The following is a 25,776-nucleotide window of genomic DNA, read 5'->3' on the forward strand; positions in this document are numbered from 1 at the left end:
ACACATTTTGTGTCGTACTGAGCACGTTGTGTCTGATCCTGAATTGGTTTGTGTTGGTGATGGAGTGTGAGCAGAGGAAAAGAATAAGGAATCCTTGAAAGACCCTCCAGTTTTCATAAAATGGAAGCGCTCAAGGACAGATAGAGCCAACATTCATTTAAAACAAGTATTGATTTCACAAGCAAACCAAGGCTCTTGTCAGAGCAAACTCTACTGACCTCTCTCTTCTCATTCTGTCTCGCTCCTTCTCTGCCTTTGATCTCACATTTTCTCGCTTTATTCATTTCGTGTGGGACATATTCATTCATATGTATGTGAAAGTTGTATTTCATTTAAGGAGCATTTTTAGATTTATAGGAACTGAAATATATGACAGTGATTTTAAGGTTTTGCGTCAGATTCAGATATTTAGTAGACATCAAAGAGACATTTGCAAAACAGTGTACTGTACGAAAGTAAACAAATAACTGTTAAACATGGAACTTAAATATTGTATCATTTTACAACCAGGCGGAGTCAGATTTGTCTTTCAAAACAAATTGTAGTCGGCACGAACAATGTTTATAACATTGCATATTTAATGTAGCCTGAGTTGTGCAGTCCGTGTTCCCATCTGCTTGCTTGGCTTAAACCACGCGATGTATTTGTTCCACAAATCAATCAAGTGTAATAAGTTTGATTGGATGTGCTGCATGTACAGCATTCAAAATGTTGCATTTCATTATTCGCATGTGACATTTTGTCCCTGCTGCTTACGACCAAATCTGTGACCGGGTCAGATTTTTTGATTCTGACAGTTGAGATCCGTGAGAACAGTTGGGTGTTTTTATTACACCCAAAAATAAAAATTCTGTCATCGTTTACTCACCTTTGAGTTGTATAACCTGTATACATTTCTTTGTTTGGTTGAACACAGAGAAAGATATTTGTTTGAATGCTTGTAACCAAAGAGTTCTTGAACCCCATTGACTACCATAGTAGGAAAAACCACAATGGTAGTCAAAAGTCTCTGGTTGCTGTCCTACATTCTAAAAATATTATAAAGTAAATTTACTTTAAAATGTTATCAGTGTTTTAAAAAACCTCAAAAATTATTTATATCTGACGCATTTTCTACAGTCACTAGCCATGTACTTTGCGGGCATTTGAGTGCTGTACAATGCGCAGTGTTTTAATGTTGTTGTTTTTTATAGCAAAAGCAGCACTCAGAGAGCCAGCGAGAGAGAGAGAGAGAGTGAGAGAGTGAGAGAGAGAGAGAGAGAGAGAGAGAGAGAGAGAGAGAGAGAGAGAGCTTTTAAACAAATTTCGCCATTATTGTGATGCAGGTCTGATTAAGGTGAATGTCTAAAAGTAGACACTGGAGAAAAGGCATGTTTTCAGAAGAATGTGTGTGACCGGAGAGAAAGAGTGACTAGCATGAATTATAAAAGGAAGAGAGTACACTACCGCAGGGTTTGTAGTATTACATATTAGACATGGCTGACTGGTGAGGTCTAAAGGAAACAGTCATCCAGCTGCTGTTTTCTGTTTCCCATGAGTGCTGACTGCCCACACACTGACCTGAACATGCATATTACATCAGATCATATCAACTGATGTGACTAATGATTGCACAACTTTTTTTGGCATGGTTATTTCAGCAATGCTCGTAAATAGAATAACCTGGTCTGTGTCTTAAACATTCTCAGAATGCCGTGCTGCAAAGTCGAAAAACATAGCCATGATGTTATGCAAACACTAAATTTGGACAAACGATGTTACCTTCCTACGTCCTTCTGTGGGTGAAGGCAACATTTTTCATGTTTCACACACAGCCGTCATCCTGTAGGTAAACCTGATTGTGATCAATTTACACCGCTGTACAACAGTAAAGCTCATTAGGACTCACTTTCAATTGTTTTGTTGACTATTTTGCAGTCAGTCTGTCGGAAAGGCGTTGTGCCAATGGTTCCTGTTAGAGTCGGAGCATGGAGCTCGCTGGAGGAACAGGCGCACATGCTTCTGACAGAGACAGAAAGGCAAACCATGAGCTATTACATTCAAGAGTACCAACGTGGACATATCGGAGTCGAGCCTCTGGCGATGGCCCTGTTTGAACTCTTCAACACACATGCCAAGGTGAGGCTGACAACGGAGGACTGGAGAAGAATTGCTAATAACATATTCCAACCTCCCTGCCCGAAAGAGAAATCTTAAAATAGATTGATAGTCTTCCCAGCCTGGTCTGTTTTAGAAAGATTATGGGCTTATTTTGATCTTGTTCCAGCTGGGAGACTAAAAACAAGCTTGGCCAAATTGGGAGTCTTGACCAGGATAAACCAGATCAAACTAGCAAACCAGTTTCGTAAAAAGTTAGCAGAAACTGTTAATTTGGTAGTTTAGTGTATGTTCAAGCTTAGCATTGTATTCAAATGCAAAAGAAAGATAAATCATATTTCGGATTACATTTCAATCAGACATTTCATCAAATGTTCTCTTGGCTGTTCCTGCTCTCCAGCTGTCATTACTGGCTGAGGTGCGGACTCTGATCGCGCCAAATGATCTGGAGCGTTTTGACGGGCAGGTGTTAAATCGTGAGATGGAGGCGTGGAGAGCTCGGCACGCAGGCTCGGGACTGCTGCATCCTGACTCGCTCTGCATCTCCCATCCCGAGGGTCACGTTCCTGCATGCCAGCTGACCCCATCAGTCCCAGGACACAACAAGGTATGCAGATGTACATGGGGGATTTAGTGGTGAAAAAATATATTTTTAGTCTTCAACCAATATACAATCATGCAGATGTACTAAACATTTTGTATGCATGTTACATCTAGTTGCTCTTGGGAAGTAAGCTGAAGCTCAGCTTTGTTTTTAATTTGATTTTAAAAGGACACACAACACATCATCAGAGTATTGTTAAAAACAAGAAAGGGTCAACAAAATGTTAATATTTAAAACTGCAGTTAATGAATGCTTTATTTCCTGTTAAATTTGTGTTTCTATGCATTTTTTCGTATATATGATGAATATTCTGTCATCATCCTCAAAATTTTCTGTGGCGTAACTGACCAACGGTACCCATTGACTTGCATTATTTTTTTACTATAGAAGTGAATGGGTACTGCCGTTGTTCGGTCACCAACATTCTTCTTTAGTGTTTTGCATAAGAAAGAAAATCATACACGTTTGAAATGACAAGAAGGTGAGCAAATGATGACAGGATTTTCAATTTTTCTACGTAAGTAAAATCAGGCATAGCTTCAGTTCTGGCAGGTCACATGAGTCTAGCCAACATCACCCGATCACATCAGGTACAGCTAATAAAAGTTGCCTTTCTCTGCTCCTTATCAGCTGCTTAATCGTGCCGCACTAAAATCCCACCTCCCTCCCCATCTCCTCCATATCTGCCTGTATCTGTCGGATCATTTTAATTTAATCCTGTTAAGCATCATGAACTGTTCTAGTTCCCCAGGTTGAGGGACATGTATTGCTGCGCTCCCGCACTGCATGGTCAGGCGGAGAGTTTGCTAAGAACAGTTTAATTACGCCAACCCTAAATATTGCTATTGTTGCTATGCTGATGGCATCGTCTTTTCACATTTTAAACATCCTCAAAAGCTTCTGGTGAATAATACATAGCTTTGAAATAACATGGTGCATCTGATTAGTGAATTCTCCCCTCAGATGTTCAGCGTGTCTGCATTGAGTTGATTCCGTTCATTCTTGTAAATGATAAAATCATGGCCTTTGTCAACTGGTAATTGCGCTGAATTGATGAGAAATGCTGAGAAATGGTGTGTCGTTTCTCAAATGGAGTATGCATTTCTTCAGCACATGGCTTTTTCATTAAACTTGTTCTGGAGTGACTGTTCTGTGTACGGATGAGTAATTTCAGCGATTTGTTTTCTTTTTTTAGAGCGAGTGTAGATTAGATGGAATTTTGATGCCTGTTGAGAGTCTCAAATCTCTTCCTGACATTGCTTTGGTAAGTACATTCTTCGCTGTGTATACGCAACGTTATGAAGGATTACATTTCTTGGAAATTTCTTACAAATTCAAGAAGCAACATTCAAATGTTTAGTTTTTATAGAAGATTTGCTTTCATTTTAAAGAGATAATTCACCCCAAAATTTGAATTATTTAGTTAATTCTTCATCCTCATGTCATTCCGAGATTATATTAATTTGTCTATTTTGCAAAACACAAAAGGTATTTTGAACAATGTCGGTGACAAAACAACATTGGTCCCCATTGACTTCCATTGTATAGACAAAAATATTTGAAACATTTCTCACAATATCATAATTTACATTTTTTCGATGAACTATCCCTTTAATGATATCCCTTGATTCACAGATTAGTCTCATGGATTTACATTCAGTGTATTAAATATATATATGCCATATATTAACTTAACATCACATATATGGCTTCGATGAAGTCATTGACATAACAAAATGCATTTTTGGGCTGACTGTTAAATCTGAACATTGCCCATGGGACAATTTTTCTATCTGTTGCATCTCTGATCTCAGTGACCTTGATAATGTCCTTAGATAAAATCATTGATATAATCAAATGCATTACAGTTTCTATCATCAATCTATTTGATTTGCATGATTTGTAAGCTGATGTTTAATAGATTTCATTTCTTGTTCTCATTTAATTAAACGTCAGTAGCCCAACATTAACTTTTACCATCTTAAATCATTATCTTTAATGAATCCATAATCAACCCTCTTATCCTTGACAAGTGTTCGTTCTAAATTGTTATACAAAACGACAACTCTATCATCTGTTAATTTCATAATGTGCTGACATTTTGGAAAGAAATGTCACCTTTCAAAGCTTTAAAATGTCATAATGTGTTTTTTTATCCCCAGCAGAATACTCTCTCAATGATAATTGCCTGTCTTAGTATTCAAAAGCAACAGCGAGCAGATATATATATATATATATATATATATATATATATATATATATATATATATATATATATATAATACGTTCATGTTTTATTGCAGGACAAAGTGCAGTCCTCAACCGAGTCGCCTCAAGGCCACGTCCGACATGCCAGCCCTAAAAGTCAGAACAAACGGCCTTCGTCTAAGCTGTCCCAGACCAACCTTCTCTTCACCGCCCCCTCCAGGCGACACCAAGAAAGCCACACGCACTGCTCGGGCCACAATTCCCTGTGTACCATCCACCACACCACGTCCACCTGCTCTGTTCAATACACCCCGCCCTGTTCTGTCCGTCACAACTCTCCAAGATCGTCCTATCACGCCAGCCCTTCCTCTGGAGGATCACCTCGAGATCTTGTTCAGTTTCTGATGAGCAGGCAGGCAACGCTCTCGCCACACCAAGAGTCTCCGAACCGTTCTCGAGAAGGCACCCCAGTGATCTCTCCACGCTGCTCTCCGTCCATTTCGCCTTCACTGCTAATGCCCGCACCACCCCCGTGTAGCCCTGAGAAGCCGACGGGCTCCCCATCGACACACTGCTGCGGTGCGACCCAGAGCAGCCCACAACGCCTGGAGCTAGAGGTGACGGAGGAGAGATCGCAGCTGCAGATACGAGGTGAAGGCACTTTGAATGTCTAAGTTGGTTTGTTTTAATAGAGATAGATGTAAAGATACAGTAGGCCTATATAAAAAATGGCTTCGGGAAGATTCTTTCGACTTCTGTATTTGTCTTACGCACACACACACAAAAAAGAAATAACACTACAGCAGTTTGGATGAGCAAAAGATGACTGAATGTTAAATAAGAAAACACCCCAGGACCTTTGCATTTGTGTATGTGTGTATGTTTACTTGTTTGGATCTGTGCATGCCTTTGTGTGGGAAGTGACAGTAAACTGCATCTTAACTTTGGTATCAGGTCGTGTTCACAATCCAACAAATGTTTGATGCCAACATGAATTCCGATTTCTGATCTCTGAAAGCTAAACTGTCTGGTTATTTATGGATGTACATTTGTCTGTGGACCTAGGAGCCACACTGTCCCAGCTGTCAGATAGCGGGCAGACTCTGAGCGAGGACAGCGGAGTGGACATCGCAGAGGCTGGAGGGTTGAGCAGCCCACGGCCAGGTAAAGCACCCTTCCTCCAGCTCACAGGAGACCCCCGCAGAGCAGAGGCCTCCGCAAAAAAGGTGAGAAGCTGACCAGATGATTTGTTGTTTCCATGAATCATTGGCGTCATCTACCAATTACTGGTGCATAAATAGCTGCTGTTATATATATGTTATATCATATCTGCATCTCATCTCTTAAGGGTTTTGTTTGGTCCCCCGATGCAAGCTCCAATTTCCCAATTTCCCTATATTTCCTACATGTTAAACTCCTCCAGCTTGCAAACTCTGTCTATTTTTGTCTTGAGTGTGCTGTCTAATGTAGCATCTCTCCTTTTTGTTGTTGTAGATGGGAATAATGGAGCCTACTCTTGTATGGGTGCCTAAATGTGCCAGTACGCTGGGTATTGCTGTTGAAGGAGGTGCCAACACCAGACAGCCTATGCCACGCATTGTGACCATACAGGTGCGTCATAGCACTGGACAGCTGGAAGGCCAAGCCTGAACTTTATAAACTAGAAAATATGTACTACCAGTATTGAACTAGGAAACTATGAGTATAGCCTACCTCCAAGTTTTACATTTGAGTATAGTTTTTATACAAACATAAACGTACCATAAGCATACAGTTGTAGACTAAGTGTAAAGAAGTAAACAACCAAAGGAGATTTAGCAAAACACAAAAGAAGCTATTTTGAAGAATCTTGGCAGCCAAAACATGCTGGTCCCCATTCACTACTAAAGTATGGACACAAAACCAATGCAAGTGGCAACTGACCGTTTTCTGTTCCCAACATTCTTTAAACCAACTTCTTCTGTGTTCTGCAAAGAACACGTTTGATATGTCAAGACAGTGAGTGAATAATGACAGAATTTTTATTTTGTGAAAACTGTGTTAAAAAAGTGGTCCAGTTTAGTCCCAAATAGTATTAAAATACTAGGCTTACAAGTATATTACTTGTACACTGGTATAAGTATACTTGCTACATGAAGTATACTTAAAATATACTTTTACTGCACCACAATTCACATACTATCTGCCCTTTACAGCATTCAAAATTAGAATTTGTGTGTCAAAAGTCATAGTATATTGAAATGAGTACCGAGATGGTTCCCTATATCTGGTGAAAAGTCGAAGTGTAGATACATTCATACTGAGTGAGTGGGCGGAGTTTAGTGACGCTCCACTGCACTAATAAAATGTATAAAAGTGATGTATCACTAAATTACTAAGCGTAAGTATACCGTAAACATTACATAAGAAATAATGAATAAATAAATACTTAAATGCAGAGAAAATCTTTACTTTAATGTTTGTGACTGATAATGATTACGTCGTCTAGGCAACAAATGCCACTTCAGTTTTGCGTAATTGTGTCCTGGTGCGTGCATACTGTTTTGCTGTGCAACTATGTATATACTTTCCATAACAAAACAGCATATACTCTAACACCGTGTCTACACCGGACGCGACCGTCGCGACATGACACGACACGACAAAAGACATTACAAACGGATTAGAACTCATTGTAATTTTACATTTTGTCCACACTGGATGCAGAGCGGCGCGACATGACAAACCCATCGTGCAATGCGACTCGACACACAGCTTTTTCTAATGGAATTAGAATTAAAATTATTTTTTATTATAATGGGTTCTTATTTGTTTTATTGTCTTTTGTCCAGTGTAGACATGATGTAAGGGCATAGTTTAAATAGGACAATAAATGTCCGGAAGAGCGGGTTTGATGTCATTCTCTGTTTTGTAGACACGCTGCTCAATTTAAAAACCCAAATAGTCCCAATGTTTTAAATGGTTTATTAGGTTGTCTCGTGCTCCGGATGGAACGAAGCAAAGGCCCGCCAACTGAGGATGATTGTTCCCTAGCATTGTGATGCAGCCAGAAAGAAATGTAATGCAGCACTAAATATGAAACTGTAAAATAAAAAGTATGAAAAAGTCAGGTACAATGACTGTTTCGCAGAACTAAATGGAAAGGGTGGCTAATGTAGTGTGAAGATCTTATATTACACCTTTCAAGGTGCGAGATACAGTTGTAACTTTAAAGGGAATTATAATGTGGTTTCAGAATGCTTTTAAGAGCTGTTCTCTCATTGATACATAAGTGTGTAGGTCAGTAAAACCCGCATCTCAATCTCAAGACTAAAATGAGCACTTTGCATTAAAAAAATAGAAATGCTTTATCAATAAATAGCAACGTGTGCAGCAGCATTAAGTTTGACCTTTAGCCTAGCTTCTGATGGCTAATAGATGACATTAACATATTCAGGACCTCTTCAGGTAAGAGGATACGTTATGCTTTTATCTGTGATGCAATCGCACAACAAGAAGGTGTGAAAAGGCGCTGTGCACGGAAATGTGCACGCTTGCATATTATATATACCTACAGGGACCCGTCCGCTAGTGATATGCATATAGCTTCAGGGTATGCTTAATAAAAGAAGAGATCATCTAATGGAACACGTAGCAAGATGTCCGATATTGCTGACTGAAGACTGTGAAGACTGCATGCTTGTTCTTTGTCGATTTGCTCAGTATCCTTGACAATTGCATAGAATGAAAATTTGTGTGACCACAAAACAGAGATAATTATAAAACCATAGAAAAGATCACAGAAGAACACAGTCTGTCATGGACCCATCTGGACGTGTTTCTGAATTAAAGTATAGTTCACACAAAAATAAAAATAAACCTTTTATCATTTACTCAGACTTATTTCATTCTTTCTTCTGCAGAACACAAAAGAAGATATTTTCGCGAATGTTGGTAACCAAACGAAATTGTCCCCCTTTACTTCCATTGTATGAACACAAAACCACTGAGGCATTTCTCAAAATATAATCTTTTGTGTTCCACAGGTATGGAGTGACATGAGGATGAATAAATAATTACAGAATTTTTATTTTGGGTGAACTGTCCCTTTAAATGTGCTGTGAGATATTGATGAAATAGATGTTCTACCGACTTCGTATTTAACCACAAGGTAGAATTATTTTACAAATATGCAAATAAGAATTCACTAAACTTGAACTTGAGGTTCACAAACCTTTTGCAGCAATGGCAGTAATGGTTAATAAAAGTTTTTATCACTCTATCTCTACCGAGTCCTCTCATGTCTTGTACTTCAGAAATTTAAAAAAAATGTACTGGTGTGGTTTTGATTTTGAGCTAGTGATTAATAAAGGAGTTTAGCCTTGACATGTCTAACAGGTATCTGGTATTTCCAAAATTCAGTCAAATATTAGAATTGCATGTTTTTGAAGTGCCTATTTCACAGCACTCAACACAGAAATAGTGATTGTCATTCACTGGTGTTTTTCAAGTGTCATCTGGATGAGATCTCAGATGTTGCCTGGTGCCGTAGTGAATTGAATCCAACCTGACAGAAAGCCCGCTACTGTACAGTGAAAGACATTCGTGAAACCATGGTTACAGCTCTCCCAGACTCCTTTTAGATGGACTATGGTTTCGATGAAATTTTCATTTTGAGAGCCTTCACTATTTCATCAAACATTTGCGCCAAAGTTGCAAGTTAAAGAGATGTTACTGATGATAATGTTTATAATCAATTGAATGACTGAATGTATGGGCTTTCTTGGAACCGTGACCTTCACCTTAAACCAATCAAGGTCAGTGCACCACGTGACACGATGTATCTCTCCGTGTAGTGTGTTGGCCTGACTGTAGCACACCACTCACTACATTGTATTGAGTGCTATTAGACTCTCTCAGACAACTTTCCAGCTGAAAAAAAGATGACAACCAGAACGCTCATCTTGGTTATCTCTTTCCACCCATTCTGGGGCACTTTATCTCTATATTTTGGCAGAAGATGGGCTAATGACCTCTCGATATGAAGTGACTCGATCGGAGCAAGCAAGTGGTCATTTTCACACCCAAATTTGCCCTTGCGTTTTCTCTCACACTTTTGATAGATGATATCTCTCTCGGCAAGTTGGAGACAGCTACCTTTGCTCATTCTTTCTCTCTCTTTTTTTAGAAGGGGGGCTCTGCTCACATCTCCGGCATGTTACGGGTGGGTCAGGTGATTTTGGAGGTGAATGGCGTGTCGCTCAGGGGAATGGAGCACTGGGATGCCACTCGTGTCATCGCAGAGGCCTTCAAGACCAAAGACAAAGACCACGTAGACTTCTTGATCGCGGAGTTCAACTCCGCTCAGTAGGAGTCCTCCAAGACTGTGCATACCAGATGATGCTGCAGATACCCGCGGAGGGGACGAATGAGTCATGCTTGTCATAACTGAGTCACAAATAGCTTAGAGTTCAAGAGCCGCCACACACCCACCTTATGTCTGCGTTCTCGCCACATCAGCAATCAGTCAGACTTTCTTGACTGGTGAAAGACTTCCACCCTACGCATTTATCGGAACGTCCTGAATGATGTGAATGAGTGTAATTTTGGCCCTTTTATATATCCATCCCACCATGTAGATGATCTCTTTAAAGCCACAGCACTCATCGGTGGTCTCTTCGCCTCAAGGACGATGAGCTAAGAGAAATGCACAGCATTTGAAATGCAGCTTAAGAGTCATGTGCTTCAAGGTAGATGAAAGATTCCTCCTAAAACAAAGAACAGATGCTTCAAACAGATGCGGACTGTTTATATAATATCAAATAAAATCTATTTAAGCTACATAGGGTCGAATGCTAATGATTTATAATAAATATTCATTTATCCCAGAAGAACATCTGCATTCAGTTGCCAAAAAACCCTTATGTTACAAAACAACTAATAATGATGATTTTACAATGATTACTGAAGTTTTCTTAACGTTGCTGTTAATGGTTAACGTTGTTGACGTGCGGTGTAATGATATGTGCCTGGTAATGAGAGATATTAATGCAAGATTATGAGTCGCTGTTTTGTTATAAAATGGCACTGTTTTACATAATGTTTATTGATACTAAAAGTATTTATTATAGATTTGGTTGTGATATGAACAGTTTAAAGGAAGTGGAGATTTAATTTTTGACTAGAGGATAGATAGAGAGGAGCTGGACGCCTCTCAAAGTTCTTCTGTCACCACCCCCCCCCCCCCCCAAAATATCAGTTGTTAGTGTGCACACTTCACAGAGCTGTTATGGATATAAGTATTTTTTGGAATAGAGCAGATGTACAATATAGAATATAGAATGTAGATTTATGTAGAAATCATTTTTATGCAAATGCACGGCTCTTGATTATGCAACCTGAGAGAGTTATTGTATATAGGTAAAATAATCTAAAACTGTATATATTTTATTCATGTAATATATTTTGCACATACTGTTGATAAAATCTTTTCAATGATATCAAGAACATACAAATCCCATCATGATGAAACCAAAACAGAAAAGCTAGAAGCATAGAAGCGAATGTGCTTTATATTACCAACCATAAAATTGAGGTTCTCTTGCCTTCGGATGTTTCATTCTTACACCATCATGTTAATAGTTTATTTCAAGGTTTTCCATGTGTGTTGCTCGTCCTTTGTAAAATGTAACGCATAGTACTGTAATTTTACAGGATCTGCAATATCGTAGGCTATAAAGCAACACAGTATAACCACAAGGTGCAGTACGAGGATATCAGTATTTTGCCCGAAATATTTATGAATCATGCTAGAAAAAAGTGAATTTACAGACTGGAGATACATATCTGTACATTTCTTGACAAAATAAATAATAAAATAGAAAATAGCACTTTGTTATTCTCTTGTCTTTGAAAAGTGTTTTAGCGACCTCTTGTGTTCAATTGAGGGATGTCCTTCAGTTTCTGTAATTGATTTAGCTTTTGCACAATCACATGCACAGACTTTACAAAACCTGGCACAAACCTTTGTTCTGTAGGTAGTTTTTGCCTTTTAACAGACAGCTGTTTCATAAAATGACATTTTTGGTTTTTATTATCAAGATTCTGACACTAGTTTACTTTACTGTGAATTTTTAATAAAGCAATTTATTTGATCGCACCAATGCACAACACAAATGTTTGCAGTAAATATAGCTCAGAACATTAAATATGCCATATGCATGGTATATATACATTGCATACGTTTATATTCTCAGTGTAAATGAATAAATAACAGATCACAACATAAAAAGTTAAAATACTACATACCGCACAAAATACAAAGCTGATAGGTACTAAATTCCTTAGTAAGTCTAAAATTACAGTATATATCACATCATATGTTTAACTCTTTAATATATGATAACTATATACAAATCTAATAACTAAGCTCCAAATGACTAACATTAAAAACCACACAGAGCGGTTGACAATAGACATCCAATATTAGCATGATCAAATACATCATACCTGTGCGTCGCAGGTAAAAGAAAACAATCTTTACTACTAAATCACTCAGGGCAGCAGGGCACTGCTAGGACTGTGCTAAACAAAAACATTGGGAGTATTTACATGATTTTCTGTTCTTTTATCTACCAATGAGTTTCACCATTAATATTAACTGCTCCCTTATTACCAAAAAAAGCTAAATGGTGTCTGAAGAAGCTATCATAGAAATGAAGCAGAATTCTATATGTCCTTCAAATTTGTATCACTCTCACACACACTGTCCCTGTTTATTTTATTTAGCTGACAAGATATTTTGTTGGCTAGTTAAGAATAAGCAAATATACTTGACTATAGCCAACTGTTTACAATGAGGATACCTAATATTATACTATGTGAAGATGTTTGTGAAGTGAAGAATGTTCTGTGTCTGAACTGGCAACCGTCTGCTTGGATGGTGGTGAGGAAGAGCAACGATGGCAACAAAATCTAAAAAGAGAGAACATTTTAGTGACGTTAAATCACTCTAAATAATCTATTTCAAATTATGGTTAAAAATTACTTTAAAATAGTTAAAACATATAAAAAAATGTTTTGGAAAGAATACACCCGGCCAAAGTTTGAAACAGAGGGTATCTGCTGACAAAATCTGACCTTATTTTGTGTTTTCATCACTTATCCTCAGCAGGAAGCTGGTCCTCAGGGGCCGCGTTGGGGTCCAGGAAGTCTGGGTGCTGCAGATGCTTCAGGTATTTAACAGGTGTGATGGTGTGGGTGGACCCTGTACAGAAGGTCAGAGAGGTCTCTTTTAAAGGGGGTGTATTGTATATAATATAGACATTTACCAGTCAAATGGAAAGAGATCTTAAGAAAGCAAGAGTTGAGCAATTCTGTAATGATTTTCTCTAAAACAATGCGTCATTCATAGTTTAAAGGTATCACGAAGGGCATTTAGCAACGCAACTCACCAATAAGAGCCTCCCATTTGCCATTGGCCTGCGTGACCTCATAGACGCAGCGGATCTCGCTGTAGGTCATGCCCCCAATGATGAAGACAATGATCCGTGGGCCATTGCGTATCTCCCCCGGGCTCTTGTTTTTATGCCAGTTACCATAACGGGCACTGAACAAAAAGTACAATTGTATTGTCACTGGAAATTAAGGACAGATAAATGCACTGGATGAAAGGACTCTGTGTACTGAAATCACATGCCGATGGGTCCCACCTGGAAGCTGTGGTGGTTTTAGAGGAAGCTGTGCGCGTTGAGATGTAAGGGTACTGTTTTGGGTCCAGTTTGTCTTCAATGGCGTCCTATCATAATGTTAATAGAAGAAATTGATGTGAGGAAAAATAAAATCAAGTGAGATGTAGACTTCAGATATAAACAGGAGCCAAGCAATGTCAGTGCAGCTCACCTCCATGATGTCTTTAATCAGAGGAGTCCATCTGGAGAGCTGATACGTTTGCTCGCTGATTCTTTCCTTCCGGTCAGATTTCTTTCCCTTTCGTGTGGTTACTTGCTGTGGATTGATAATCATGAGAGGCAATGTGATGTGCATATCAAGCAATAGGGGGCTCTTTGAGGTATTGAAAGGAAGAGTCGAAAGAAAAAGCTCACCTCTGAGATGATAGGAGTCCCCATATGAGCCATATTTGAGATGATGTCACTGTCCTCTGGAGGTATCTGTGCATGCTGAAGGAGTTTACAGAGATTCTCCTCTGACACACCTGTTAACGCACACACACGGTCAGACAGAAATAATTATACACTTTAAAATGCCTCTCAAACCTTTGAAGCCTCATATGATCACTGTTCTGTTCACTGTTCTGTTAGTTATGAATGTGTATAAACTGAATTTACTGTAACAAACGCTACACCCCCTTTACACACACGCAACAAAACCCACAACCTTCAAAAATCTCAGGGAAGTTGTAATTTGACGTTTCCTCACCATTTTTGAGAAAGATATAGAGCAGGATAATACGGATCTTGTCCATTATGGTGACATTGGGGTCGAGTAGGATGGGCACGATAGCTCTCATGGGGTCTTTGATCTTCTCACCCTCTGCATCCGTGCCCATGGCTAGATCCTGCATCAATGCAGAAAGACACTCTTAACATGAAGTCACGTTAAGGCAGATTGACCAATCAGAGATGAGCTTTACCTGCTCGACACGGCAGAGTTTGTCCACTGTGCCCTGGTAATGTTTCATACAGTCTTCAGCTAAGTGCAGGTGAGTGGAATACTGTGAGGAGAATACAGAGGGACTGTTACTCTATATATCTGCTGATGCAAAATGACCTGGGTTTCCCGAAACCTTCTTAGTTAAGTATACTTTCTGTAAGTCATACTGTCGTATGGTTGGTCTGAAACGCTCTTAGCTATACCTTATCGCCTTATAGGCATTTCTCCATTGCAGTTTAAATTCACATATAAATGTAATATAATCATTTAATATAAAATTCTATGTTGTACTAACTTTAAATTTTGTATTTAACTTTGTTTTAATTGTACAAATAAAATACCCGGGCTTAATACATTCTGTAGGTTATTGAAGTGTTTTCATGAATAGAATTCATACACTGATGGTTGTTAGGGTATCCCAAAGCACATCAGCTGTCAATCCATTTAACATGAAAGGGGTATTTAAAGGAATGAATGTTATGGGGAGTTTGGTCAAACTATGGCAGCGAGACAGCAAACAGTTGTCTTAAATCAAAGACGGCGCCATCCGTGGAGCCAGTTAATAGTGTATTTGCACAATTTATTTTAAGAACATGTTCGTCACCCGGCTACCATGTCAGAAGGGAAGATTCTACACAAGTTTAGACTGCCACAGGAGAAAATTCTGCAGCTCTTGCATGTTCTTTGCCCAACTTTGTCGAGACAAACTCAACGGAGCTACCCCCTCAGCCCGGGGAAATCAGCTGCTGCATGGCGGCTCTTCGTTTTTATGCCGTGGGGAGTTTTTTGGAGGTGTTTGGGCATGAATATGGGCTGAGAAAGACCTCGGTGTGACGGTGCGTTCACTCAGTGACAAACATCCTGCTCTTTCATGCCACCGATTACATACGTATGCCTTTCGCCAGGCACGACGTGATGGAGGCACATCAACGCTTCCATGCCATTGCGGGTGTCCCGCGAGTGATTGGCATTTCTGGATGGGAAACTTATCCCTATACACAAATGAGTGATTTACGCCAATAATGTGAATCAACACAGGTCGTGGAGAACATTAACACACAAAGGCAAACTTTAAGAATATAAATTACCTTTTCAAAAACAAGCGAAACTAAACAGACAGTGAATGTAGCTGGTTAAGGCAGAAAAACTTTGGCCGTGAGGGTGCGGGCAGTTGCAAAATTATAAATAGACACACACACACACACATATTTCTTTCTTTATACTATTTCAGTGAGCCCTGATTAATGCAATTTCTACTGTTTCTAAAGCGTTTCCTTATAATAAACATTGGTTTCTCAATACATTACCCACTTTATAACGCAAGGTAGAGCGAACAATTGATTCTCGAGGCATCGATATCAACCTAACGTCACACTTAAGAAAGTTTACATTAAGTAACCTCAAAAGGTATAGTTCAGGGAACACGCCTAGAAAAGGTATAACTTGAGTTAAGGTGTAGCTTTAAAGTCTTTGTAGCGCGATAAGATACAGCGTTATTGGGAAACGCAGTCCTAAACATTAACAATAAATACGATTAATACTCTGTCAAATGTGTCCATACCTTGCTTAACTCCTTCTGGTACTGTGGCATCTTTTTAAGCATTTGAGAGAGCTCTTTCATTGTGGTCTGTGGGATACAAAAATATGTTTTAGAAAAGTTATAGTGAAAAAAAAAACTGAAATGCTAGATTAGGTTGGATCGGAGATATTTAAGACACCTTCTCTCCTGTGTTCATCTTTTTGCTCGCGGAGAAATCCTTAAGCGATTTAGTGACCGCCCTGTGAGTCAGAAATGGGGATATAATTTATTTGCAAATGTATTTTATTTTTGTTTCATTTTAGTTTATTGTATTTTTTGTTTATGGGTCACTTAGGTATAAGTATTTTCAACAGGCCTGTTTTAAAATACAAAGAATAGTTAAATATATCGCAATAATTCAAATATTAAGAATTTGGTTTAAACAAATGCAGAAATCGTGTTTTTGTTTTTCATCTAGATTAATTGGTTCTCAGTATTTCAAATGTTTAGAAACAAAGTGTTTGCATTTTTTTTATCTTTAATATAAATAACAGACTTATTTCTTCCTAAAAATCACACACGACTGATAAAAATTTAAAAATACTAAACTTACTTAAACATGCTGTATCAGTGATTTATCTTTTAGACACAGAAATGTGATACTTTACTTTTAGTTTAATACAGTTATTAAGGGTCACACCACATGATGAGTGGTCATTATATTGTACGTCACATACCCTTTTGTCAATGGAAATTTTTGGGATAAATGAAGATTTGTTTCTTCCGACTTACGTGGACACCTCTGCTATGTGCTTATGCCTCAGGGTCATCCACAAGTCATCATCTTCATCCAACAGGACGTCTTTCATACGGGTGTCACCCATTCCACTGGTCTCATACCTGATCAACACACACACACCATCAAGGACACCGACTAACTCTAACATAAATGTGCAGAGTTTATGTGATGGGTAGAGGGTTGTTTGAAATGATCTAAGTGACCTCAGGAAATAGGAAACTGTAAGATATTAAGAACTGCTGGCGTTATTACGAGTAGACGTCGTTCTCAATGGGCAGCAGGTCATAGGCCATGGCCTGTAATGTGAGCTCGTGCAGAAGTGGTGAGACAGGGTCAAAACCTCGATCCAGAATCAATAACTGCGAGCGAGCTTTATCAGGTCCCTATGAAAGAGAGAAAGTGAATGTGAAACAGAGCGAGCCAGGCAAAGATGGATCGCTAAACAGTTGGCAAAGAATTAAAGTTAGACAGTGAGGCTGTTAATTTTTATCATCTGAGACACACAAAAAAGATGTGATATAAACTTCCACACCTCTCCTAAAGTGGGATCATCCGCTTTATAACCGTCCAGTTTATCTTGTAGCATCTGGGCCAGGGTGGCATTGTCTTTGTACTCTCTGAAAAAGACACCAAGATACAGTATATTCAATCTAGAACTGTACAAGGTAAAGGTATTTTGAAATCACAAACATGTAATTGATCATTGTTATGTAAAACCTAAAATAACAACTGTGTGTTATATTTCTCATATTGTATTCCCAGATGACTGTTTATAAAACCCCAGTTTACTCCTGTCATTTCAAATCTGTTTAACTTTATTTACTTTACAGAATTCAATAGAAGATACTTTGAAGAATGTTGGTAACCAACAATACCGGTACACATTGACTTCTATTGTATGGACACAAAACCAATGCAAGTCAATGCAAGTCTTTTTGGGTGAACTATCCCTTTAAACCAAATTTAACCAAGATTTACTCACCCTCAATGCATCCTTACTGAATATGACTTTCATCTTGAAGAATAACGCGGTTGGAGTTATGATACCACATATAATTGTTCTACCAAGCAGTAGAATGGGAGTGAATGGGGCAACTTTTTGATGTTCCAAAAAGTGCATCCATTGATCAATGAACTGCTCGACACGGCTCTGTGGTCTTACTAAAGGTCTTCTGAAGCGAATCGGTTTAAGAGAAAATATTTTTTGGAGCTTTAAAAACTGCCCCCCCCCATTCACCCCATTCAACCGCGTGGAATAAAAATAATACATGGTATTATAACTCCAACAGCATTATTCTTCAAGATGAAAGTCATATTCAGTCAGGATGCCTCAATGGTGAGTAAATCATGGGTAAATGAAGTTTTGCCTCTGAAATATCACTTTAATATACAAAATATTAGTATTTAGTACTTGTTAAGATTAATTTAAGGAGATCTAAGTGTATTCAACTGTGCTGATTTGAGACACCATGAATAGACGGTTTCATCAGATACAGGCGCATCACCTGAAGTTAACTTCCGGTCTGTGTTTGTTTATCAGTCTGGCGAGTGGCTAATAATATAATTATTATAATCAATTCATATTCATATTCATTTATATCAAGATTTTATTGAACAATCATTTTATTAAATAAACAAGTAGTTGAATTTTATTGTATGTTCATTTTATTAAATAAAACATTTGTTGAATGGGTTGGTTAACTTTGTCGCAATTAAGTTTAGCTAAATGGTTCTCTACTTAAAATAATCTCTCTAAAATGATTCTAGTGGTAGGACAACTCTTAACTGGACGAATTTTACTGCCGCTGCTACTTAAGCAACCCTCTATCGGCTGTAACTTGTAACTTTGGTACATGGGTAGGTTCACAAGCCACGCCCATCACCTGCTTGTGAAGTTAGCCAACATCTAACAATAAGACGAGACCATCTAGATCCACAAGCTTATTACCCGGTTTACTATCAGTCGGAAAGGTTATACAAACAAATAGGCTCTGTTACTTTACTTTTTTATGGTAACACAGGCTACTTTACGTGATCGGTGGACATAGTTTTGACAATGGGGAAACTTTGCGACAGTATGCTTTAAGTTATTGCTTTAAAACTGTCTTTAGGAGTACAAGAACAAAATGTATGTTACAACAATAGAGTACTTTAAGTACATTTTCATACTGAATTTTCAGCTTTTAGATGACATATGTACATAGGTGACATAATGAAAAAACAATAAAACAGACACAAAAATGTGTTCCGTCCTACTGCACCTCGTTTTAAAAAGGAAGAACTCAACCTGCATAAATGTCCCCTGATCACTCTGTACAACATTGAAACCAATCCCCCAAAAATGTTTGGCATCGAGAAGTCTCGCACCCTCTGTATCTAACTGCTGGGTACTCCTTTAGTGTGCAGCAGAGGGTTGCTATCTGCTCGGCTAAACGCTCCAACAACTGGTTCTTCACGTCAGCTTTAAACGGGCTGTAGAAGTCCTGGAAGGCATCTGCTTTGTCCACTGAGAACACCTAGGCACCAGAGAACAAAGCAGCAATTTTAATACTCAATACAGATTTATGGTTAAGGCTAGTGTCTAAGGTTGTAAATATCCCATAATCCTCTTTGACAATACTGATTCATCAAGGACTTGCTAATGAGCACTTGCCATGACTGCCCCTGCATGTATGTGCTGTGTTCTGTCCACTAATCATGTTTGGCATGTACAGTAACATGGACAACATGCGCTATCCTCTTTCCTTCCCTCAATTTGACCTATAATCCAAATCAGTGTTGTAGACTCATCTCTGTCTGCCAATCCAAACACACTAGCCTGAACACACTCCTCCATCTGTCACACAAACATGACCCTGTTGATATCCAACCAAATTTCCCCTGCCGCACAATCCAGACCAATTCTCATTGCCCGCCTGGTGACTCATCGATGAGACTTTAGCCAATAGGAAGCGGGATTAGGATTGGGACCGGGAGGGCGGATGCAGGATTAATTATAGAGGGCAACAGCAGAGGATTGGAGGCACCAGGAAGGCCTGACCAAAGCTTCTCTCGAATGTTCTGTCACGATACAACTAGAGGTCATGCCTACACCACCCTTCCCCCATATCTCAATGCTTTCCTCCCTCACTTATTATAGAAGTCCGAAGGATTTACCTGGGACTCATAGGGCAGAAAGGCGATGTTGATCTCAGTCAGTGTCCTTACGTGTTTGGAGGCACGGGATTTACTTAACAAGTTGAATAAAGAGTCTGGGATTGCTGGGACATCAAACAGAGTTAGATACAGCACAAACGTATTAAAGAACACAGTTGTGCAGATCTGAATGTAAACACTCACCGTCTGTGAAGAACACATGGGCTCCTCTGTATACGGGATTACGGGGGTCTCTGAAGTCATTGATGAGGCCTTCAATTGACTGTTGAAAACAAAGACATATGCTGATCATTTAAAGGAATAGTTCACCCAAAAATGAAATTTCTGCTATCATTAACTCACTCTCAAGTTGTTCCAAGCCTGTATACATTTATTTATTCTGCAGAACAAAAAGCAATGTCGGTAACCAAACAGATCTAGTCCCCCATTTACTGCCACAGTAGGGCATATAAGAGTCAATTGGGAATGAGATCTGTTTTTGGTTAATGATGATCTTTGTGTTAATCAGACAAAAATAAATGTATGAGTAAATGACAACAGAATTTTCATTTTTGGGTGAACAATCCCTTTAAGGACCGAGAATAGTTTAAAAATCCACTACAAGTTTCTTGTATTTTAGTCACTTTTTAAAAGATTTATCTATAACTATTTTAAAGCCACAATATGTACATTTGGACCGCTAGATGGTGCACTTTCGAAACAACAACAAAAGGGGAAGCTAAATGACGTTATGTAGGAGTGGAATTGTGGGACATGTCGTTTTCACCATTCAGAGGCGTATGGATATCGCCATCATGTTCAAGGACTAAGTCATGAATTTATTTTATTTTATGTCATCATAATGAATAAATTCCATATTGTGGCTTCAAATTATGGATGACTTGAAGATTGGCAAGCTACAGTTAATGTATTTCACTGTATTTTCTCTGAAATGCATTGCCTCTTTAACACCATGCATTAACATTCTTTTAGTGCATAGTGATTTATTGTCCAATTATTTCATAAAAACCTAACTGATAGCATTTCCATATACGTATTAGCAACCTAAGTAATAACTATTTTCCTGTCTATGCAAATTTAGTTTTAGAAGGCATAAACACTGGTCCAGAAGCATTGCCTATTTCACCTTTAATTTTTTATTTCACATATATAATGAACTCAAAGATATTTGTTTGACTTTTTTTTTATTCAGTGCTGTTGGTTGAACACTAACATTTGTGTAGTGTTAAAAAACAGGAAGTGCTTCTGTTGTTTACATCTATAGAGTTTATAGTCCATTTCGGATAACATAAACAAAGCTGTTCCAGAGGAACTTCCTGTTTCTGTCTTTTAACACCACACAAATGTTTCAATATATGTATAAATAAAAAAACCACACATATATATATGCCCAACTGTGCCAGTAAATGGGGGACTCGATCTATGATTTAATTTAAAATGTAAGATTTGAAAGTAAAATAATAATCTGACTTCTTGTGAAGTGGTGAATACATTATATAAACATAGAGAACAAATGTAACCTCATCAGATGGAGTGATGAGATATATGGCCTCCATGGTAGGAAGAGGCTCACGTCGCTTGGTTATGTCCTCAACAACTGGAGAAATAATAATGAGATATCAATGCATATCAATACAACTTTATATACAGCTATATACTGTAGTATATAATTCGATGTGCATCTATAGAGGAGTAAAACTCACTTGTGATGCCCTCAGACATTATGTCAGTCATTTTACAGCAGGATGAGATCATTCTCATGCTCAGTTTATCCACCACCAAAACCTGAGGAAGAACAGAATTCATTTATCTATATAACACATTTTTAACAGTGCATCCCTGTTAAATCCAGCCTATATTAACTGGTTTTCAATATTTGTTGCATTTTGAATGCTGGTGTGCTGCCCACATATCAAAACCTTTTTGCTAACCCATATGCTAACCTTTTTTTAAAACATTCATGTTGGTCTAAGGTAAGAATTTAAAAAAGGATGTCTTCATTTTACACTAGAGTCCAACGTTTTATCCTTTAATAAATCAAACATATAGGAAGATTTAGACAAATGCTGCATAACACATTATTTATCTTTAATAATGTTGGACAGCAGAAGTTTTTTGGTAATGCAAAGTTGAGATTTATATGTACCTTCCACTCTCCCTTCTTCTTCACCTTCTTAATGACATCGTTCATAATCTCTAATGGATTAAAAATAACACAGTGAGAAACATACAGTACATATACAGTTGCGGCTAAACTTGTTTGTCTAAGCTGGTCTTTCTGACTGGTCAGGTTTGGTGAGGGGTTTTGGAGGAGCTAAACCATTTAAACACTATCTTAACCAGGAAAACAACTAGACCTGTAGGCTATGGGCAATTTAGGACAACCAGTTTAAGGATTAAGCAAATCTTCATAAAATCATAGCCAAGCTAAAGTGAATTGCTCAGAAGTTAATTTTAGAGGACCAGGACGAAGAGACTATAGAAAATTACCAACCAAACAATAAAAGTAATAAGTGAAAAATAAGGGTAACAATTTAAAATAAGGTGTATTTGTTAATAATAACTGATGCTTTAGATAACATGAACTAACAATGAGTAATATAGTTTTTTAACATTTAATAATACTTGTTAGTTGATATAATACTCTTAGTTGATGTCAATACAATTCTGTATGTCAGTTCATTTTGCATTCAGATTCTAAAACTGTATAGACGGTTTTAAAGCAACAACATAAACAAATGTTACTGCGCATGTTCATGGACTGCCCTTAACTTCCGTTACACATTCGCAAATAATAGAGTGTCTGTAGATTATTTCTGATATCAAGCCAAAGAAACTAGGAAGAACCATTACTTTGCTAAACTTGCCTCTCCAATATTTCTTATTTAGATTGTGATACCAAGCTCAACCGCTATATCAATGTCTCATACGTTTTCGATAAATGCGACAAAAATACAGGAACCATTCAACAAATTGATTTTTTTAATTAAATTAACATACAACAAAATTCAACAATGGTTTTATTTAATACAATTATTATACAATAAAATAATAATATAAATGAATATGAACATGAACATGAATTAAATAACTATGGTCGCAAGTACCGTCATTCCAGCATAGTTCAACAATTTAAGTTTTTCCCAAAACCATCGTTCCAACTATCAATCGCAAGCGGCATCGCAAAGTTGCGTGGTTATAACTACAGGTATTACTACAGGTTGTAACTACAGGTTAGAAGCATCGTTCCTTATTCTTATGATCAAAGTAAGCAAGCAACATACAGTGCATTCCATATCCAACATTGTAAATATACAAATTAAATTCTAACACAATAAAACACAACAAAAACATGATAACATAATAAAAAACACGATTTCTGAGAAAAAGTCTCTATTTGGAATTAAAGTCTTCAAATACAATCCTGATTGTAAACCATCCACAACATTGTTCGGTAAATTCAAAATAAGCATTAATGTGGTTTACAATGCTAGAATTGTTTGAGACTCTGACTCTGTTTCTTTTATTAGGTTTTGATTAGTATCATTATAAGAACAATGCCATTAAGACTCTTTTTTTGCTAGTGAGCTGGTAATCCTTCTCTCACAAACACTGTATTTTATAAGAATGTGAGGTGAGCACGCATTGGAGATGGGTGCATGTCTCACACTCTAAATATATCTAAACAGTGTGTTGTTAAAGTGCTAGACAGTGAATGATAATACATTCAAACAGACTTTATCACACACAAGTTCCAATGTGGCAGCTGTGCAGAGTTTGCTGAAGTTATCAAGCAGATGTGATGCTGAATCTAACTCTTCTTTCATCAGTCTTCTCACAGCAGGATTATTGCCTCTAAGAGACTAAAAATGCAAACAAACCTAAACATTTTGGGTTTTTAAATGTCACTCAGTGTTACTTTTTAATGTATATACGAGAAGATGTGTGTTTAAGAATTTTGCTTTTTCATTTCAGCGAATGGTCAGAAAGAAAACAACTCTACGGTACAATCCAAATCTTTTGTGACATAAAATATGAGGTTAAAAAGATATTCTCTCCATTGAGAGGGACATAGCAATCACAGGTCTAATCTCTTCACAATCCTCTTACACCAATAGCCTCTCTATTTTTGTTCTCCCTCCATCTCCATCACTCCATTTTTTTTCTCTTTCACATATTCTGTCTTTCTCTTTCCTGCAGATTTTTGTTTCTCTCTACTTTTTGTACATACCAAACAGGCCATATAAGCACCTACCATAATGTTTCTGGCTTCTATAAATCTCCATTGAATCAAGAGATCCCAAATGTATTAGGTTTCAACACATTTCACAGCTATTACTGATGCATGATCTGTCAGTTCTAGCACTTGGAGGTGTTGCTGCATTAAAATAAACTTGTGATGAACATCAGAGGGTATTACTGAAACTGCCGAACAACAAATCAACCTCCAGTTTGAAAAGCACGAATTTGACAAATGTTATTGCTAACTGCTGAATTATGGTCCATGTAAAATACTGTAAGCAATAGATGTACATCTTCTTCATTTAAAAAGTGGAATGTTGCATAACATTTTTTGAAATATTATAAGAAAAAAGAGTGCCTTACTCCCATCAGATCTGCATCATCAGCACCTTACTATATTATGCTGTGATGTGTCAAAAATAATATACCGACCCTCTCCCAGCCATGAATATGAACTGCCTGATTTATCACACTTGTCAGTCACGAACACTCACATCTGATAATTGGTGGGGCTTTTCTCAGAACCTCTAAGCTTTCATCAACACCAGCACTATATATGGCAGTACAAACAATAGGAGAGAATGACACACGGCAGATGGCGTGACATGAAGGCTGTTCGTGGTAAAAACAGGACAAAATGAATTCAAGACAGAGTTTAGAAAAGAGTTTCACACATCAAATATGATTGTTTGTATGAGTTGTAAGTAACATTATTTTCAAGGTAACTGAAAACAGATAAATCTACAATCCAGTGACTGCTAGAAAGAAATCTGATGCTATTTCATTTTTTTGTCATAAATAATAATTCCATGCCTGAAAAGACATCTACTTCAAATGTAGGATACGAACAAGTAAGCAGTTATGTGTTTAAACTGTATTTAAATTAAACACAAGTTAAGTATTTCTCCGTCATTTTAATATGAAATGTCCTGTCTGTATTAAGGCCTATCTTCAAGCAACAGACCCTCATTAGAAACTTAATCTCAGTGGACTGCACAGATTAGTGGGTGTATGTCGCAATGCTTCCAATGCTTGTGGGCTTTTTTCTACAACAGGACATTTCATTTGGATTTAAAAACCCACTCACATTACAAACATATCGACTAATATTATCCGAGGTTATGAGCGAGAAACTCGGTAGACTGACAAGAGAAATAACTCTCTTAGTATAAAAAATCAAATTAAACGTGATTCCTGTAATTTATTCCGTATTTTAATACAAATTTACATAGGCCTATATAGTAATATTACTAAAGCACATAATGTTAACATACACACGCAGGCACACACGTTTCAACAGAGATGTTAACAATTATTAAAAACGAAACATTTATGAAAGATCACAGAGAACTTTGCAAGAAATGTAACAACTTTAAACATCAACATTTCTTACTTTCGCCGACAATCGCCTTGAGTCCAAGAGATGCCATCCTGTCCACTGCTCACCGCTCTCTCTATCCTCGCCAACAACAGTGCGTGTGTGCGTGCGTGTGTGTGCGC

General features: G+C 37.8%; 2 protein-coding genes across 4 annotated transcripts; one reads left to right on the top strand and one right to left on the bottom strand.

Annotated features, from left to right (window-relative positions):
• The first annotated feature begins 1,923 nt into the window (after positions 1-1,923).
• On the top strand, positions 1,924-11,750 carry LOC306911144 (whirlin-like). Its single transcript, XM_079486246.1, has 7 exons — positions 1,924-2,118; positions 2,498-2,704; positions 3,897-3,965; positions 5,005-5,560; positions 5,975-6,135; positions 6,404-6,520; positions 10,077-11,750. The coding sequence occupies exons 1-7, from the start codon at positions 1,945-1,947 to the stop codon at positions 10,257-10,259; spliced, it is 1,467 nt and encodes a 488-aa protein (XP_079342372.1). The 5' UTR covers positions 1,924-1,944; the 3' UTR covers positions 10,260-11,750.
• stxbp1b (syntaxin binding protein 1b) lies at positions 11,317-25,776 on the bottom strand. Of its 3 annotated transcripts, none has more exons than XM_079486215.1 (21): positions 25,670-25,762; positions 24,771-24,888; positions 22,181-22,230; positions 21,738-21,819; positions 21,555-21,631; positions 20,218-20,296; positions 20,035-20,138; positions 19,246-19,394; positions 17,411-17,495; positions 17,131-17,261; positions 16,872-16,979; positions 16,279-16,339; positions 16,122-16,187; positions 14,541-14,621; positions 14,327-14,465; positions 13,993-14,102; positions 13,790-13,894; positions 13,600-13,685; positions 13,342-13,496; positions 13,028-13,154; positions 11,958-12,862 (listed from the first exon to the last, which is right to left on the bottom strand). In XM_079486215.1, exons 3-20 carry the CDS (start codon positions 22,223-22,225, stop codon positions 13,045-13,047), a joined length of 1,773 nt encoding a protein of 590 aa, XP_079342341.1. In that variant the 5' UTR covers positions 22,226-22,230; positions 24,771-24,888; positions 25,670-25,762; the 3' UTR covers positions 11,958-12,862; positions 13,028-13,044. The 3 variants fall into 3 exon arrangements, with proteins under 3 accessions (XP_079342340.1, XP_079342341.1, XP_079342342.1); XM_079486216.1 differs by lacking the exon at positions 24,771-24,888 and adding an exon at positions 20,377-20,527 and having other exon boundaries at positions 25,670-25,747; XM_079486214.1 differs by lacking the exon at positions 24,771-24,888 and having other exon boundaries at positions 11,317-12,862; positions 25,670-25,776.

This window comes from Barbatula barbatula, assembly GCF_947034865.1.
Source record: "Barbatula barbatula genome assembly, chromosome: 2".
NCBI classification, from domain to species: domain Eukaryota; kingdom Metazoa; phylum Chordata; class Actinopteri; order Cypriniformes; family Nemacheilidae; genus Barbatula; species Barbatula barbatula.